This window comes from Lipotes vexillifer, unplaced genomic scaffold (assembly GCF_000442215.2).
Source record: "Lipotes vexillifer unplaced genomic scaffold, Lipotes_vexillifer_v1.1 scaffold740, whole genome shotgun sequence".
NCBI classification, from domain to species: domain Eukaryota; kingdom Metazoa; phylum Chordata; class Mammalia; order Artiodactyla; family Lipotidae; genus Lipotes; species Lipotes vexillifer.
Window position 1 is genome coordinate 210,670 of NW_006778610.1, and position 17,118 is coordinate 227,787.

General features: G+C 39.9%; 1 protein-coding gene across 1 annotated transcript in view; it reads left to right on the plus strand.

The window, feature by feature from the left end:
- Positions 1 to 17,118, plus strand: part of HAPLN1 (hyaluronan and proteoglycan link protein 1) — a 31,701-nt gene that overhangs the window by 9,876 nt on the left and 4,707 nt on the right. The window contains exon 2 of the mRNA XM_007451702.1: positions 10,316 to 10,687. Within this exon, the coding sequence (XP_007451764.1) occupies positions 10,316 to 10,687 (372 nt within the window). The remainder of the gene's footprint in view (positions 1 to 10,315; positions 10,688 to 17,118) is intronic.

Genomic DNA, 17,118 nt, shown 5'->3' on the forward strand with positions numbered 1-17,118 from the left:
GGAGATATTCACATTAAAATGTGCATTTCTAGGGAATTCCCTGGTGGTCCAGTGGTTAGGACTCTGTGCTTTCACTGCCAAGAGCGTGAGGGTGGGGGTTTGATACCTGGTCGGGGAAGTGGGATCCCACAGGCCACGAGGCACAGCCAAAAAAAAAGAAAACAAGTGTATTTCTAGCATCTGTTGAAAAATCCAAAGACCTGCTGCTTTTCAGCCTGCATTCCCATTGGACAACATCAGTGGGAACGAGTACCTGCTCCCAGTGAGCATGGAGTGCACGCACCCAGCAATGGTACGGTCCCTTTCACTCCTTGTGTTCTCAAGACCATGGTGCTCCCTTCATTTTCCCTCAGCCTTGCCCACCTGGGCTTTTGTGTTCGACTTACCTTTCGTTTTGTTTCAGCACTAAACTTAATACTTGACACATTACAGTCTATCAATTCATGATTGTTGATTAAGAATCAAAAGTTCCCTTTTGCCTCCAGAACTGACTCTGGATAGTACTATCTTGATATCTTTCACACTAAGTGAAGACACTAACCATACCAATGTATAAAACCAACAGTGTCCTTTCTGCAAATTATGGATAACTTGACCTTACGTTTTACCGCAAAGTGGAAATAGTCTGAGCAGAGACAAGTAGATCTGAGCCCTCTACCACGTAAAAACACATTTCTAATAATTAGGGACTGTGTGGTTAATTACAGCCTAACGAAGAAGACGCATGCTCATGTTTCAGTTTCTCCACACCCTTTGAAAGAAATCTGTATTACAGTCCTGGAAAGTATGATTCTTCAAAGATTGTCATTTACTATATTAGTAAAACATTCAAATTTTAATTTCTTATAATGTATTCCTTAATTTCTCTATATCTGTGATTTTTTTTTCTAAGACTAAAATAATAGAAATCAAATGCTATTTCTTTAGTCATAAATCTTTGATAACATGCATAAATTTAAATTCTGAAAATTATTAGCAAGAGCAGACAACTCCGAGTTGACAAAGCTAGTATGACTGTCTCAAGTTTGGGGACCAGTTATATTGGACTTAACCAATGGCAATAATACTGATAAATTAATATTAGCATTTAAAACCACTTACTATGTGTGATACACAATAGAAACTTCATTACCTAGGTCATCTCATTTAGCCCTCACCACCACACTGTATAAAGGTAGTTATCCTCACTGAGGCTGAGAGAGGGTCTGTAGCTTGCCCCAGGTCGTATGGCTGTTGAGTGGTAAAGCTGAGATTCAAACTCAGGCAGGCTGATTCCTCTGCTCCTGACCCACCAGGAACCATACAGCCTCCATCTAAGCCTTCTCTGAAAAACTTCTGAGTAAAGCAGTGGGTAAAAATGGCTCCCATTTTATTCCATTCAACTGATATAATTATGTTCCAGAAGAAATCAAATCACTATGAAAAAAAGATTTGGTCTCAAGCCTTGGAGAAACTTTTCCTCAGGCCACCATAGTGATTCTGGAGAGCAGTTCAAGGAGCAAGGTGGGGTGACAGCTACCAATACACACATTCCACCTCTACACCCAAACGAAGACTTTCTTTCTTTCTTTTTTTTTTTGCGGTACACGGGCCTCTCACTGTTGTGGGCTCTCTTTGCGGAGCACAGGCTCCAGACGCACAGGCTCAGCGGCCATGGCTCACGGGCCTAGCCGCTCCGCGGCATGTGGGATCTTCCCGGACCAGGGCACGAACCCGTGTCCCCTGCATCGGCAGGCGGACTCTCAGGGAAGCCCCCAAAGACTTTTTGGACCCCCAAGGAAAGTGAGGAGGAAGCAGGAATAAGCTGGATTAGATACAGGGTTTTTTTTGAAAAGGCTTTAAGGTGGTGGTCCTGAAATGAGCTCCTATTCTATTAAGAACCACTAGATTAGGAGAATCATCATCAGTTGATGAGATGCGAGTTTTTAGGAATCAGTACTTTCTAGGAACTGTCTTCTGAAAGAGCATAGGAAAGAAGAAAATGTCGAAGACAGAAGCTGGCACACTTTGGACACTCAGTAAATGTTTGTTAGTAACAGCCAACATTTACTGGGCACTCGGGGTACCAGGCACTAGGCTAAGCTCTCAGCGTATCACCTCCTTTAACCCTCACAAGAACCCTGCAAAGAAGGGGGCTTAACTCCATTTTACTGATGAGAAAACTGAGCACATAAAGGTTAGGTGACACCATGTAAGAGGCACAGTCCACATGCTTAAGCAATAAACTATAGCTGCTGCGAAAATCGATGAAACAATAATGAATGTGGAAAGACAAAAGCCACAAAGAATTTAGTAGAACAGAGCTAAACACCCTCTTCACACTTTACTTCTTCCTGGTTGAAAAAGATGAAGAAAAAGGAATTAAAAAGAGACAATATTTTTCAAGATAGTAACCCAGTTTCAGGTTTACGTCTCAGAACACAGATTTTTGAACTACGTTCAATGGACGGCCTAGAACTACTTGGAGGCTCTTGATGCCCATTTCCAGCAAAGAAGCTCACCTTTTATACGGCAAAGATCTGTCTAAAGTATCCTCTGGGAAGAAAAATTTCCACTGTCCCTGAAAAAACCTTCAGGCTCTAAAATAGTGATAGCACTTATCCTTATTTTTTACTATGAAACTTGGATATAATAACATGGTACACATTCATGATCAACATCACCCGAAACAACACTATATGTTGGTGTTGGGCTGTCTCCCATCACAGAATCTATTTAGCTCTAAGGCGAGTATTGGGCTGCACCCCACAGGCCTACAAGCCCTGTACTTGCCCAGCTTCAAGACTGAAGAAAGAGCCCAGAGTCGGCAACAGAGGCATCAACAGTTTAATGGATTAGGGAGCTTACACGTCTGAAGCAAGGTCCTGGAGCGACACCCCACTGTGTGTGGCAGAGGGCAGGCAGGACCTGGCTGCAGTCTTAGCTCCCCAGGGAGAGGAGAGGTTACCATTTATAGGGGGAATTGATGTCAGGTTGGTTCATCAGTTACCAGGGAAACCAGAAGAGGAACACACCCCTCACCTCCCCTTTGATAAGCTATCATGGTGGAGACGTTCTGATCTAAAGCTAGAATAATCATTAGCTGGGGCCTGGGGCAACTGTGTAGGAAGGTGAGTCATGAGAGTAGGGAGTAGGTGAAGCAGGCACTGGTCGAGCAGGGAATGTACAGAAAGCAAGAGAACAGCCATCTTGAGTGGCCTGACCATACAGGAAGGAAGATGGATGTGGTCAATACCTAAGGGAACGCTCCACAGCACACCACATCAGATAATGCAGGTCACATACCATTTAAGGAAACTGGAAACACAATTCTAGGTAATCTGGTTCAGCTGCAGATTGATAGGAACAAGCAGGGCACAATGACTGTACAGTGTTTAGAGAGCAGGTAGGCCCCGGCAGAGGGTGGAGGGGTGTTGGGAGGAGTATGTTCCTGTAGCCTGTGAGGCCAAAAGACAGGGTCACAGAGGCTGAGAAACAGCAGTAATCACTTTACAGCAAAGAGCAATCTTCACTTACTTTAGTTTCAGCTTTGGACTCTTCCTTTATAGTCAAAACTAGAAGACAGTCAGTACCTTTGTCGGTGGTATCTTAAAGGAATTGAAAAAATGAGGTAAAATTTTCACGTTTTGAAGACCTGTTTAAATGTAATATTATTGTTAACAAAGCCATAGGTCTTCTACAGAAATATAATCTTGCAATTATAACAATATACTGCAATTCTGGCTACGAGCTTCTTGTACCAGCTTCTTGTGTGTATTTCTAGAGACACTTTAGGGAAAGTTTTTTGTTTATCTTTGTCAATTAAGTTTTTTGTTAATTTTTGTCAACCATTTTTCATATTTTTATTCCATTTCTACTTAGGGCGTGCACAGGTGATACGTGCACACAGTTCAAAAACGTTTAAATATGGGAGTATACACAGTGAAAATATCCCAGGAGCTCTCGACCCAGACATCTACCTTTTCTTTCCATGGGCTACCATGGTTATTAGTTTCATGGGTTTCTAGTGATTCCTTCAGATATAGTTTATGTAAGAATACATATTTCTTTCCAAGTTACACAAATGGTAAGAAGCACACGTATTCTTATATGTCTTCAGGTCAGCGTCTGAACTCCAGGTAAAAGCAAAGATGGGCCAGGGGTAAATACAACAGGATTTCAAACCCAAGTCAAGTAGTAGAGGGCAGAGGGCAGCCATGGATCCTCCTTAAAGCTTCTTTCCTGCCCTCTTCAGGTCACCCTTCCTGCAGTGCTGAGTCATAGAGGAGAGACTCAGAGTCTTTACATTGAGGAACAGCTGGGCAAGAAACTAAAGCTCTGTCTCTGATAAATGAAAAGCCCTCTGAAAGGACAGTAAAGACTAGATAGAGAGAGAGAGGGGCAGTGGGTCCTTGTAAACGTCTCTGATGCAAAGCTGACAAGACACAGCAGAATCAAGACGACTGATGGGAGCTTCTGGCTCCCAGTGAGCAACACCGGGAACAATGGGATTTACTCCAGTCTGAAGGAAACAAAACACAGTCGCCCCTCAATGTCCACTGGGGATTCGTTCCAAGACTCAACTCCAATACCAGAATCCTCAGATGCTCAAGCGCCCTGTATAAAATGTTGCAGTATTTGCACCTAGCCTACAGGCATCATCCCTCATAATACCTAAAACAATGTAAATGTTGCTATGTAAATAGCTGTAAATACAATGCAAATGCTATGTAAATACTTAGGCAAGAAGCAAATTGAAGTTTTGCTTTTCAGAGCTTTCTGGAATGTCGTTTTCAAATATTTTCCATCTCTGATTGGTTGAATCCCAAATGAGGCACACACAGATACGGAGGGCTGACTGTGATTATAAACAGTTAAAGATTAATGAGTAAGATAATTTTTTCCTAAATTATGTATCCTACTCAAATGTAATGTGTAAGATGAGAGACCAATGTCTAAATTATGTTCTTTTTAAATATTGTGTCTTTTAATATGTATCTTTACCTGTTTTTATAAAGTGTTTTCATTTTAGAGCAATATGGTATAAAGCAAGGGCAGGGGTCTATGTCTACTGCCATAGCTGAGCACAGCCTCTGGGAGGCATTTGTCTGTTTCAGTCACATACACTTATCACATGCCAGGCACTATTTTGATGATGGAGGAACAATATAACAAGACGTGGACTAGGGAGACAGAGTGATTGTTTTCAGTAGACTGTGGTAAGCACAACGAGAAGGATACAAATCCATCCTGGTTGCTCATCGTCGGGCAGGTTGGCTACCCTAAAGGAAGCAACAGCTTCCAAAGTGTTAGTCTTACACATCTCAACCCACCAAAGTGATAACAGATGCCACAAAAATAAGGAAGCATCTTTCAAACCTTGTGCAGCATTTTCAAATGACTCATCGTGGAGCTGGCACTTGAGTGTCTGCCTACTAGTTTGGAATGTCAGGGAGGAATTAGTTTTTTGTTTGGAGTGATGAAAAAGTTTTGGAAATAGATAGTGGTGGTGGTTGTGATCGCAGGTGGCCTCGGCCTGCAGCAGCTTGAAGCAGGATTTCAGGTCCCCGGCCAGAGACTGAAGTCAGGCCAAGGCAGTGAGAATGCTGAATCCTCGCCACTAGACCACCAAGGCCAGTGGCCAGTGACAAGGCCCCTGCCCGTCGGCTTTGTAGAAATGAACTTCCACAAAGAGGCGGAAAGTAGTGAAACAAGTAAAGTGTTTATTAGGAGGAGAAAGAATATGTGTGAATAGACACACACACACACACACACACTTGGGCGGACTCAGAGAGAGACTCGCACCCTCGTAGTAGTTTGAATCACTTACATGGGGCATTTCCTCTGGCCAATCATCTTGCTTTGCCTGGCTCTGAGTCCATCTTTGGTTTGTCTCAAGGTCCTCCCCTGTGTGCGTGCGCATCTCTTAGCCAAGATGGATTTTAGCGAAGAGGCCTATGGGTAGGTTGACATCACCTGCTATGGGGTGGCACTCCCTCCCTTTTTGACCCGAGGAGCCTTTCTGCACAGGTGTAGTCGGGAAGGTCTCCCTGACCTCAAGAATGAAAAATATGTGGTCTCTGTACCTCTCACCTGGGCAGGCTCAGCTTCTCCTCGCTCCCGCTGTTATCTTCATCTTGAAGTATCTGTCTAGAGGGGACAGACTCCAGCTGCTCAGCCTGTGGCCCATCTATCTGCTGCCTCAGTTGCACAACAATGTGAAAGTAATTACTGCCACTGAATCACACACTTAAAAATGGTTAAAATGGCAAATTTTATGTTATGTGTATTTTACCACAATAAAAAAATCAAATGATGGTGGTAGAATTTTTTCTTGGGAGGGGAGTATTTTTTTGTCTTTGTTTAACCATCTTAAATATATTCCTCAGTTTTGTTGGTTTGGGTTCTTTTTACATTTTATTGGTCTAGAAAATCCAAAAGTCTGGAGGCTCCTTCATTATACACCAGTGAGAAAGTAACCAACACCAAGACTGGTTGTTTTGTACAATCGAAAGTTATTTATTTTTAAAAGACAAACTTTGACCCATAATACCTTTTTTTTTTTTTTACTTTCTGTTACCTCTATTTCTTTGGCAATGAACTGCCCCCCACCAAATGTTTAAACTTTTAATAGAACTAAGAATAATAGGTAATAGTCCAATACCATACTTCTAAATTGTTTTTGTCCTATTGTTTAAAAGAGTTCATCTAAATTACAGAGTGATACAAAGATCAGCTTTTCGGTCATGCCATTGCTTTCATCATTTGGTGAAACTGAATGATGGACTCTGGATTTCACAGCAGACTGTAAAATAATAATGAAGCCCTGCTGTTTCCCCTGGAGTCAACTGTGGTCTTTGAAGGCCATCAAATCTTTCATCACTGTCACTGACACTCACTAATAAAAATATGAAATTTCTGTAACTTACAGACTGAACTTTTAAAAAATTCAGTCCCCCTAAAATGAGCATATGTATGCTGCTTGGTTTTCTCTAGTTAATATTTAAAAAAAAAAAAAAAAAGGATAAGCAATACTCATTCTGATGATCAAGGTTTATTTTTATCTTTTGATTTGCTTTACAACTGCCCTGTTGATTGAACAGTTTTGACTTAAACATTAATTTCAAACCAATCCTCATTTTTAACCCAGATTACTCTAGACAGATTGCTCTAGACAAGACTGTGCAAAGTTTGCCATCAGCATTATAGACTCCCTTTGTTCCAGCCCTCTACCCTCTCCCTCTTAGTGTGTTTCCCGGCTGATCCCTATCATGACAACCTGCCATAGGGAGCCAGATACGAATCTTAAGTTCAATGTTCTCATGATGTAGACCTGTCACTCAAACAGCTAAGTCCTGCTAGAACCTGCAACAGACCCCAGGGCTCCTGACTCACTGGCCAGTGCTCTTTCCTACATCTTACCTGCTCTGCAACAGGCCACTCCCGCCAGCAATGCTCAGTGCTGTATAATCTGCAGTGTTGAGCTTCTAGAAGCAAGAAAACTAATAAAACACATTGTTCTAAAGGCCATATTGGGGATTTAGGTTAATGAATGTCAATGGCCCTCAGTCACTCAAAGTGTTACACATTACCCAACTTTCTTAGGGTTCTTTGAATTTCAGCCAGGGCCTCGTGGCATCTACTACCTCAACACCCCAGTTGCCCCAAAAATAAGAATGGTGGAAATTTATACATTCTAGCAGACTTGTTAGAAAAATTATTTTGTGGGAAGCCAATGGATTTTTGGTGTCTGCTTAGGTCTCAACATTATACCACATAAGTCATCATCTACGCAGAATGCTAGAGTATAAGTAAATAGTACCTAAAAAAAAAAAAATCAGAAGCCTATACTTCTAAAATACTACAAGATGATTTACAGTTAACCTCAGAAAAAAATTAGAAATTTCAGTCTCTTGTTCAAGACTTTTGATCTGTGCTTTGACTCTTTAATTTATAAAACACTCAGGCCTTGTATTCATTCTGGAATACCTTATGATTATGCTAAACCACACAATAATTTCCAAGTTTCCTATATAACACAGGTGGCATTGTATGTATTATTTTACTCCACATGGTTAAAAACTTTATAAGTAAGTGGAACCATGGAAGGTTAATATATGTCAAAATTATGCTCAATATTAGGCAGTATCATATAGGAGAAATACAGGGGGAAAACTATGCAGTAGGAACGGTTTGGGTCAGCCATTATTTTAAGTGCTTTATGTGCCTATTAGGTCAACTATACATAGTAGACATTACTTTCCCTAATTCACATGTAAGGAAATTGGGGCTTAGGGCTTGCACACCTTGCTCAAGGATTCAGAGCTAGCAAATTGAAGAGGTGAGGTTAGAACAAGGTCTCTGACACATCAAAGCCCATGTTCCTAACTACTGTAACTCCCCTTTAGCCCAGTGCATTTGGGCATTAGTTTTGACTTTAAAGTAAAAAGCTTGAGAGAATCATGAAATTGCAAGTTTCTAAAGCCCTCATGTCTTGTCTAACCTCAAGTCCCAGCATGGGAAGGCCCAGCTTCAGGCGTCCTCCCAAGGTAGTGGGTAGATCCATGTTCCCTAGGGCCTCAGGCATTGCTGAGCACACTTATTAAACAGCACCTTTTCCTCCTCCCAGAAAGAAGATACTACAAATATTTAGGTAGAACATGGATGCAGTCCCTGGGGATATTGCAGGGGGAATATTCTACATAGGGTAGAGTTGGATACATTTACCTTTTATGTCTTATGATTCTATGGGCCTAATAAGAAGATAAAGAAAAGAATCTAAAGGAAATGCTTAATGAGCTGGGTTTGTGATTCATTTTACTTAAGCCATTATCCTCTCAGTTTATGATCTATTCAAAGTAGGGGCACTGATGGCTTTAAAAGTGGTTAAACTGTTCAGTTTCGGAGGACTGGGGCTGACATAAATATGTTCATTTTTTAATATGAATTTTGATTGCTCTATGATAAAAATATAACCACTGTCTATTCTTGGACCCTTTATTTTAAAATCTGAATCCTACGTACGCCATTAAATAACTAAGTTTCAAGGTTTGTCTGGAGATGACTGGCTACTCCTCCTAATGACCTTTGTACTATCGTTAACGATTCGTGACCGAGGTTTATTCAGAACCTCAAGCCTAAAGCAGGAAGGGCTGCTTGAAAGAGAGCTTTGGCAGCCTTTGAAAGCTGTGTGTGGATGAGGTATGTGTGTCCAGGAATTCTTATATCGCTTTCTCATCTTCAAAGCTTGCACATCCTCAAGAGACCTTGTCAAGGTCAAAAGCGCAATGAGCGAACCAGGGGAAACCCCAGAGAAAGCCAAGATCTGAAAATAACAGCTGGCTCTCCAGAGGCCTGCGGCCGTGCTGACTTGGCAGGCTAGGAATATCATGGTGCTCCCAGGAAGGCAGTAAAGTCCTTGGAGGAGGGAGGAGGGAAGCGAAAGGGCAAGGCACGTCAAGGCAGAAGCAAAGCGAGAGGATTCTATAAACCAAGATACAGCAGAAAGCAGGGGTAGCGGGGGGTGGGGGGTGGGGGGGGTAGAAGGAGATTTAAGGGAATAAAGAAACATAATTATCTGGTTAATTAGAAAATAAATATAATTTTGGATACACTTTTAACATCCAAGGTTTGAGGAATATATTTCAAAATCTGGAGTTTTTTAAAAAGCACTCACTAAAAATACCTTTCTGATGTCTGGCCTTTGTGTGAAAATAATACATACATGTTGCTTGAAATGCTCCAGAACGGCATATCGCAAGTGTATATTTGAACTGAAGCCAGAGATGGGAGGACATTCTAATTCTTTGGCCAGAACAGTACAATGAAAGTTAATCATGTTGCCGTATACTTTTCCTAGAAATACAATAGAGACTTACCGTATTAGAAAGCTCAGCTGGGGAGAGATCAATTTACCTAGCTTGAACGTTTTGGGTTTTTATTGATGAAATAGTTATGGTTCCCTGTCACTTCTCTTGGTCTTGTTTCTATGTTTTTGATATTTAACTGTAGAAGAAAAATAAATAGAATTTACGATGACATCTTCAAACTTCAGATGACTATAGAGTATTATAGCCAATATTTCTCATTGATTATAATGTACATCCTTCCTTTTTTTCAGTAGCTTAAAAGACATGACTACCTTGAGATGCCCTCTAGTTACTAAAGGTACCTTTCTATGTGGTTCAAAGGAGATCACTGCTCAACAAAGCAGAGAAGCTTATCGCCAATGCTACTCTTTGTCAGATACCCTGTGTAGGTAGTATATTTCATATTATAAAAAAGTCTAAAAGCATATTAATGGTTCTTTCCTTTTATTCTCTCTTTTCAATTATAGCAGAAAATGGCCCCCGTTTACTCGTGGAAGCAGAACAAGCCAAGGTGTTCTCACACAGAGGTGGCAATATTACACTGCCATGTAAATTTTACCGAGACCCTACAGCACTTGGCTCAGGAACCCACAAAATCCGAATTAAGTGGACCAAGCTAACTTCAGATTACCTCAAGGAAGTGGATGTTTTTGTTTCCATGGGATACCACAAGAAAACCTATGGAGGCTACCAGGGTAGAGTGTTTCTGAAAGGAGGCAGTGATAATGATGCTTCTCTGGTGATCACAGACCTGACCCTGGAGGATTATGGGAGATACAAGTGTGAGGTGATTGAAGGATTAGAAGATGATACTGCTGTGGTAGCATTAGATTTACAAGGTAAGTATCTATAAATCATGTTAAACTTAGGAATGATAATTAATCATTGCTTTTTTTTTTTCATGACAAGTAATGTCTAATGGTTACCACGGTGCTGATGTGAGAAATCAAAAGTCCATGTAAAGAATGTTTTTCTGCTCTTTTGTAATCTGCAATCTATGATTCCAGCTTTCATATTTGAAATGTACACACAATGGTTATATGCAAATTTGAAGCTATTTGCAAGTAGGAGAAACATGCAGTGGAACTGAATTAACAACATTCAGAAACTGCCTTATGCCATTCAAAATTTAAAACTCATTACATAGTTATTAAGAAATTCAGAGTGGAGGCTTTTTTATTACGCTTCTAAAATTATCTCAGTTTCAAAATAATGGCAAGTTTTGTGAAGGAAATCTGCTAACTAAAATACATTTAATTGTACTTTGTAAAATAACTGTGAAAACTTTAACAAAAAAGTAGACTCTAGATTTATTTAAATATTCTTGTAAAGAAGTAATGTTTTTTTAATGGTCCAGAGTCTCTTAGACACTGAATACCAAATGGTCAAGGCATTTTGTGGGGGGAGTTTTATTTCTTGAATATGTAATACACTCAGTAGGTTCAAAGATCAAAACGTATACAAAGCTAAACAATAAAATGTATCCATGCCATCCTGTTTCCCCTCTGCCCAAAGCCCTTTAGGCCTCTCCTTAGTTTCTCATGTATCTCAAGACACCCTTTATTCATGAATTTCAGTGTCTCTTTACATGGAAGGATGAATTTTGGCTGCATTAATAGAAGACTTTCCTTCCTTATATAAACTATAGGTGTGTGTTTGCTAGAAGCTCCTTCCACATTCTAGGCCAGATTTGTGGCTTTTGGCAAAATATGTTTGGCGCACTAGCACTTCATTGAAGATGTGACCTTCTGAATCCCACAGAGTGCCATCACATGCATGCAGATTTATTAGCTTTATGTATCTGATACATTGCTTGATGTTGTAAAGTTCATTTTTGTGACCTTCTCTTGCCTCTCTTAGTTGTAGTTCTTGGCTCCTGATTGCATGCCACCTTATACTTTGAGTTTTTATTGATTCACTTTCATATCCATGAACATTGGCATTATTCAGGATGAAAGAAGTAATTGGCTTAGAGAAGACAGTCAATCATCAAATATTAATTGAGGGTCACTTTCTTTTATCAAAGGGGCATCAGGCACTGGATGCTAGTAGTATCAAGATGCTTATGTAAGTCCCAGCTTTGTCAGTACATGTTTTGTAACCAGAGCAAGTTACTTATCCTTATTGTACCTTGGCTTCCAATCTATGAATAATAGGTTGAACTGTATTATCTGTTAAGTTACTTTTTCTTAAACTTAAATAATTCACATGCCATATTTATTATCTCCCTACACTTACTTAAAAATACATTTTAAATAAATAGAAACCAGTATAACTTGCCAGAAATAGAAGGAAATCATAAAAATAAGTACAGTGAACATAAGATATTTCTAATTATAAATGGATACATGCTTGCTGGTGGCTTTGAGCATGAAGCCAGCTCTCCCTTTTCTTGAAAAGCAGATTTAACACGTGTTAGAAGATAATACACTCTATGGTCAAACTGAGACTTCCTTTAAGACACAATTAGAGGTGTTGAAGGGGAATTGTAAGAAGGGTAATTTTTCCTGCATAGGCCCTGCACTCTCCCAAATCTCCATGTTTTCCATGCTTTCATAACACTTCTCTACCATCTAGCACATACGTATATATGAGCTAAGTAAATGTGTCCAAGAAACCAATTTAATTGATAAATATTTTTACAAGTGCTGTTTTGGTACCATGAGAAACAAAAAAATTCCAAATCATGGCTCCTTTCATTCAACAATCTTACAGTCCATTAAAGATTCTAAGATACTTTCAAAAGTAAGTGCTTTAAAATAAGGTAGAATTTGGTAAAGTAAGTAGGTACAACAAATTGCTCTAATCATATGCATATTTCTTTTGCTCTCTTTCAGTAATGTCCCTTGACAGCTGAAACTTAGGGAAAGCTCCTTTTCTAAGATAACATGGCTAGGAGTAAGAGCTAGGGCTAGAATTTGATACCAAGGGCACTGAAGGCAGTCTATGCTTTTATCTACTATGATCTGGGAGTTTGCAGCAAGGAGAAAGTTTCTGTGGGGGCGGGAAAAAATGGAGGTTTCAGAGAGACAGTGGTGTTTGACAGCCTCAGTTCTTCTGAAGTTTTCTCAAGATTCTCAAAGACCCCGAAGTTATTTGGGAGATGACCTAGGGACTTGTCCTTTGCTCATACTTCATTAATTGGTGTGCCCATTCTCACTGCAGAGAATGTTTTTCCATCTTTCTTGTGTACTATAAAAAGGGCAGAAGCAGTCATTACCCAGAGGCCCTGCCTTGAAATAACTGACATTTCCATATTTAACATTATATACATGAATTCATTTCTGAACTGGAGAAAATATATTCCTTCAAGAATAAGATCAGAGGCTTCCCTGGTGGCACGGTGGTTGAGAGTCCGCCTGCCGATGCGGGGGACACGGGTTTGTGCCCCGGTCCGGGAGGATCCCACATGCCGCGGAGCAGCTGGGCCCGTGAACCATGGCCGCTGAGCCTGCGCGTCTGGAGCCTGTGCTCCGCAACGAGAGAGGCCACAGCAGTGAGAGGCCCGCGTACCACCAAAAAAAGAAAAGAATAAGATCAAAGGGACTTCTCTGGTGGTGCAGTGGTTAAGAATCCGCCTGCCAATGCAGGGGACATGGATTCGAGCCCTGGTCCGGGAAGATCCCACATGCCATGGAGCAACTAAGCCCGTGCGCCACAACTACTGAGCCTGCGCTCTAGAGCCCACGAGCCACAACTACTGAGCCCATACACTGCAACTACTGAAGCCTGTGTGCTCAGAGCCTGTGCTCCGCACTAAGAGAAGCCACTGCAATGAGAAGCCCGCGCACCGCAACGAAGAGTAGCCCCGGCTCGCCACAACTAGAGAAAGCCCGCAAGCAACAAAAAAGACCCAACTCAGCCAAAAATAAATGAAGTTATTTTTAAAAAAAGATCAGCTCTACCCTGAGCCCTCCCCTTCCACCCCCAGCTATGATGTTCTCAGAGCACTGTCTACAGATTTCCATTGTAATTCTAATCACATTTTGTTTTGTAAATATTTGCAAATTGTCCGTCTTCACCTGCTAAATAGGATCTACTTGAGGCAGTCAAGTGCCAAAACAAAGTCAGTGCTCAGTAAATAGTTTATAGGTGAGTGAATGTTTGATAAAATGGGTTTATACTTTCACATACAAAAAAGCCTGCATGCAATGGAAGGCGGTGGAAAGGAAGAGACATTTGATTTGGACCATGAAAGGTGAACCTGGTTCTTTCAAGGGGTAGAGTGCATGACAAAGCGGGAAAGAGGGCATCACAGGTGTGAGGGAGAAAACTCTTCAAAGGCCAAAATGTGAATAACAGATGCCACAGACATCTGTGCATGTCTGCATGCATCTGCCTTGACTGGTTTAAGGCTCAGCATGGCAACAGGGTGGGATAAAATTTTTTAACTTTTTATTATAGCCAATTTCAAACACTCGGAAAAGTAGAAAGACTAGTATAATGAATCTCTATATATCACCAGCTTCAAAAAATGTCATGATATAGCCAATCTTATTTTATCTTGCTTTATTTACTCCCACCCCCAATGAATAATTTTCGAGAAAATCTCAAGACATTATTTTATCTATATATACTTCAAAATGAGATAAGAACTCATTTTAAAATAAAATTACAACATTTTAATTATAGAATAAGATCTGAGGAACCCTGATTGCTACCTGAGGATAGACACTGTGAGGGACTTGACAATTTCCGCCTAGTCTGGGGTAGATGCTCAAGGTGCAGCAATTACATACATAAGAGTTTGAAGGCTATGATAAACCACATGTAGCACAAGAGATACCTTGTGGTTATCAGTTACTAGCTCTTATTCTAGGTCCTGACCTTTTTCCATTACCAATTACATCCTTATAGAGGACCATCTACCAATCAGCAAGTTTCACTCAAGCTCCTTGTCAATCTTCTAACATGCATAAATAAGACCAGGGAAGCATATCATTTTGAATGTCATAATTAAGCTGCCTTTCCAACTGTAATTGTACAATGCCTTTAACCATATTGGCCCTTTAATACCAGATTAAATGCTATGTGCTTCAAAGAATTTTCCCAATTAGAAAAATATCGTTCTTCTTCAAGATGCCCAAATTGTGTGGTTTGTATTTATAAGATTTTATTCTGTCTTGGATTCAAATTTATATATCCATAGTATATGTATCGAATCACAGACTTTGCAGAAACAGGCCACACTCCAAACTCAAGGTACCCTAGAGTACTGAGTGCAATGCCTTGCTCTTAGTTGTGTTTTAAGATCTGTTTTTCAAATCACACTGATTTAAAAAAAAGTAAACCCTTTTGAAACACTGACCTACATATGAGTTGGAATTAGCTGTGGAAACACAATTTTTTTTCATATAGCATCTTGGATAGGGTAAAGCCCTCTGATTACTACCAAATTACCCACACTGCTAGAAACAACACCCAGCAAGAGACAAGCCTTATATGAATATAACACGGAGTGTCACTAGACATTCATGAGTAGCCCAATACAGAATTCATTTGCGCAATCAATAAACATATAGATAATATGAAAAACATATTTGTGCTTCCAATCTTCCACTGTGTTGGTCTTCCATTGATGAAAATGCGGCCAAGTACACAAAAATATAGTCTGAGAACTTAGAAATAGAAAGCTAATTTCAGATATGTACATAGCACTGAAAGGTGCTCTGAGAGGCACTGAAGAAGGTAAAATTGTTCTGCATGGTCTCTACCTTTTTATTACTAAAAATATTTACTTTGTGGAGTTACTGAAATTTCCTTAAGCTTTTATATGTACCATGGCATGAAAACCTTTCATACATCCAACAAATTGATATTTGCCAACCACTAGGATGAACTGGTCTGTGCAACTGTAAGTCTTAAAGAATGTGTTTTTAAAACATTTCAGTTGACTAAACTACCCACATCATTTGATATTATTCTTTTCCATGTGAGGTATCTTCCTTATTTTTTTTTTAACATCTTTATTGGGGTATAATTGCTTTACAATGGTGTGTTAGTTTCTGCTTTATAACAAAGTGAATCAGTTATACATATACATGTGTTCCCATATCTCTTCCCTCTTGTGTCTCCCTCCCTCCCACCCTCCCTATCCCACCCCTCCAGGCGGTCACAAAGAACCAGCCGGTATCCCTGTGCCATGCGGCTGCTTCCCACTGGCTATCTACCTTACGTTTGTTAGTGTATATATGTCCATGCCTCTCTCTCGCCCTGTCACAGCTCACCCTTCCCCCTCCCCATATCCTCAAGTCCGTTCTCCAGTAGGTCTGTGTCTTTATTCCTGTCTTACCCCTAGGTTTGGTATCTTCCTTATTAACCCCCTTTTCAGAGATGCATACCAGCCCTTCATGGAAAAGAGCTTCTGATTATATTTTGACATATAAGTATAAAATAATCATATTTGGAAAATAATCATATACCCTTCTTTCTCACCCATGAAAGTTTAACTTTTCTTATTTTTGTAATACCGGATGAAAGCAATCACCATTTGCTCCATAATTCAGCTGTAGGAATTGCACTTTTTTCCACAGAGCCAAGAAGGTCTCTGTAATTATAGTCTTAGATGTTGACATCTTAACTAGCTGAAAGTAAAATGAGCAAATAAATAAAATACTAACAAACATGCAGCTCCAGAAATGCCCACACTTGCACGAAACATTTGATTGTTGAAATGTATGCACCAAATGTGTACAATACAGTGAAACTTTTAAAATGTTGGTGGGGACACAGAAATTGACCTTGATTTACTTGGAATGTGTTCTTTCCAGCATCGTCAACCATTAATTAAAATCTGCTAAGTAAATCTTTTGAGTTACTGTAAGTTGATCATTTATTCTTACAATTGAAAAATAGTAAAATTTTAATATAGGGTTTCACTTTGACTTTGAGTAATGATTGCATGAAATTATGTTAAATTTGCAAGGAACTCAGAAATATATTACACTGGATTTGGAACTGAATCAAACATAACTCGGTGGTTAATCAAGAACAAATTACTAAAGAAAAAATTTTCACAATGCCTATGGGAGTCCACCAAACACAGTCTGGTGAATTTAAACTGAGAGGTTGTCTAGGTCTTTAAAATTATTATAAATTAAAAGAGTCTACATTCTCCACTGTTACCATCTTGAGCTATTTGAGAAATGGAATTCAACCTAAATGGTTGAATTTAGGTTTAAATACTTTGAGATTTTCTCTCACTTAAGGTCTAGCTGCCAAGGAAACCTCTACTGGATAAATTAAGTATTTTCCTTTTCACTGGCATTCC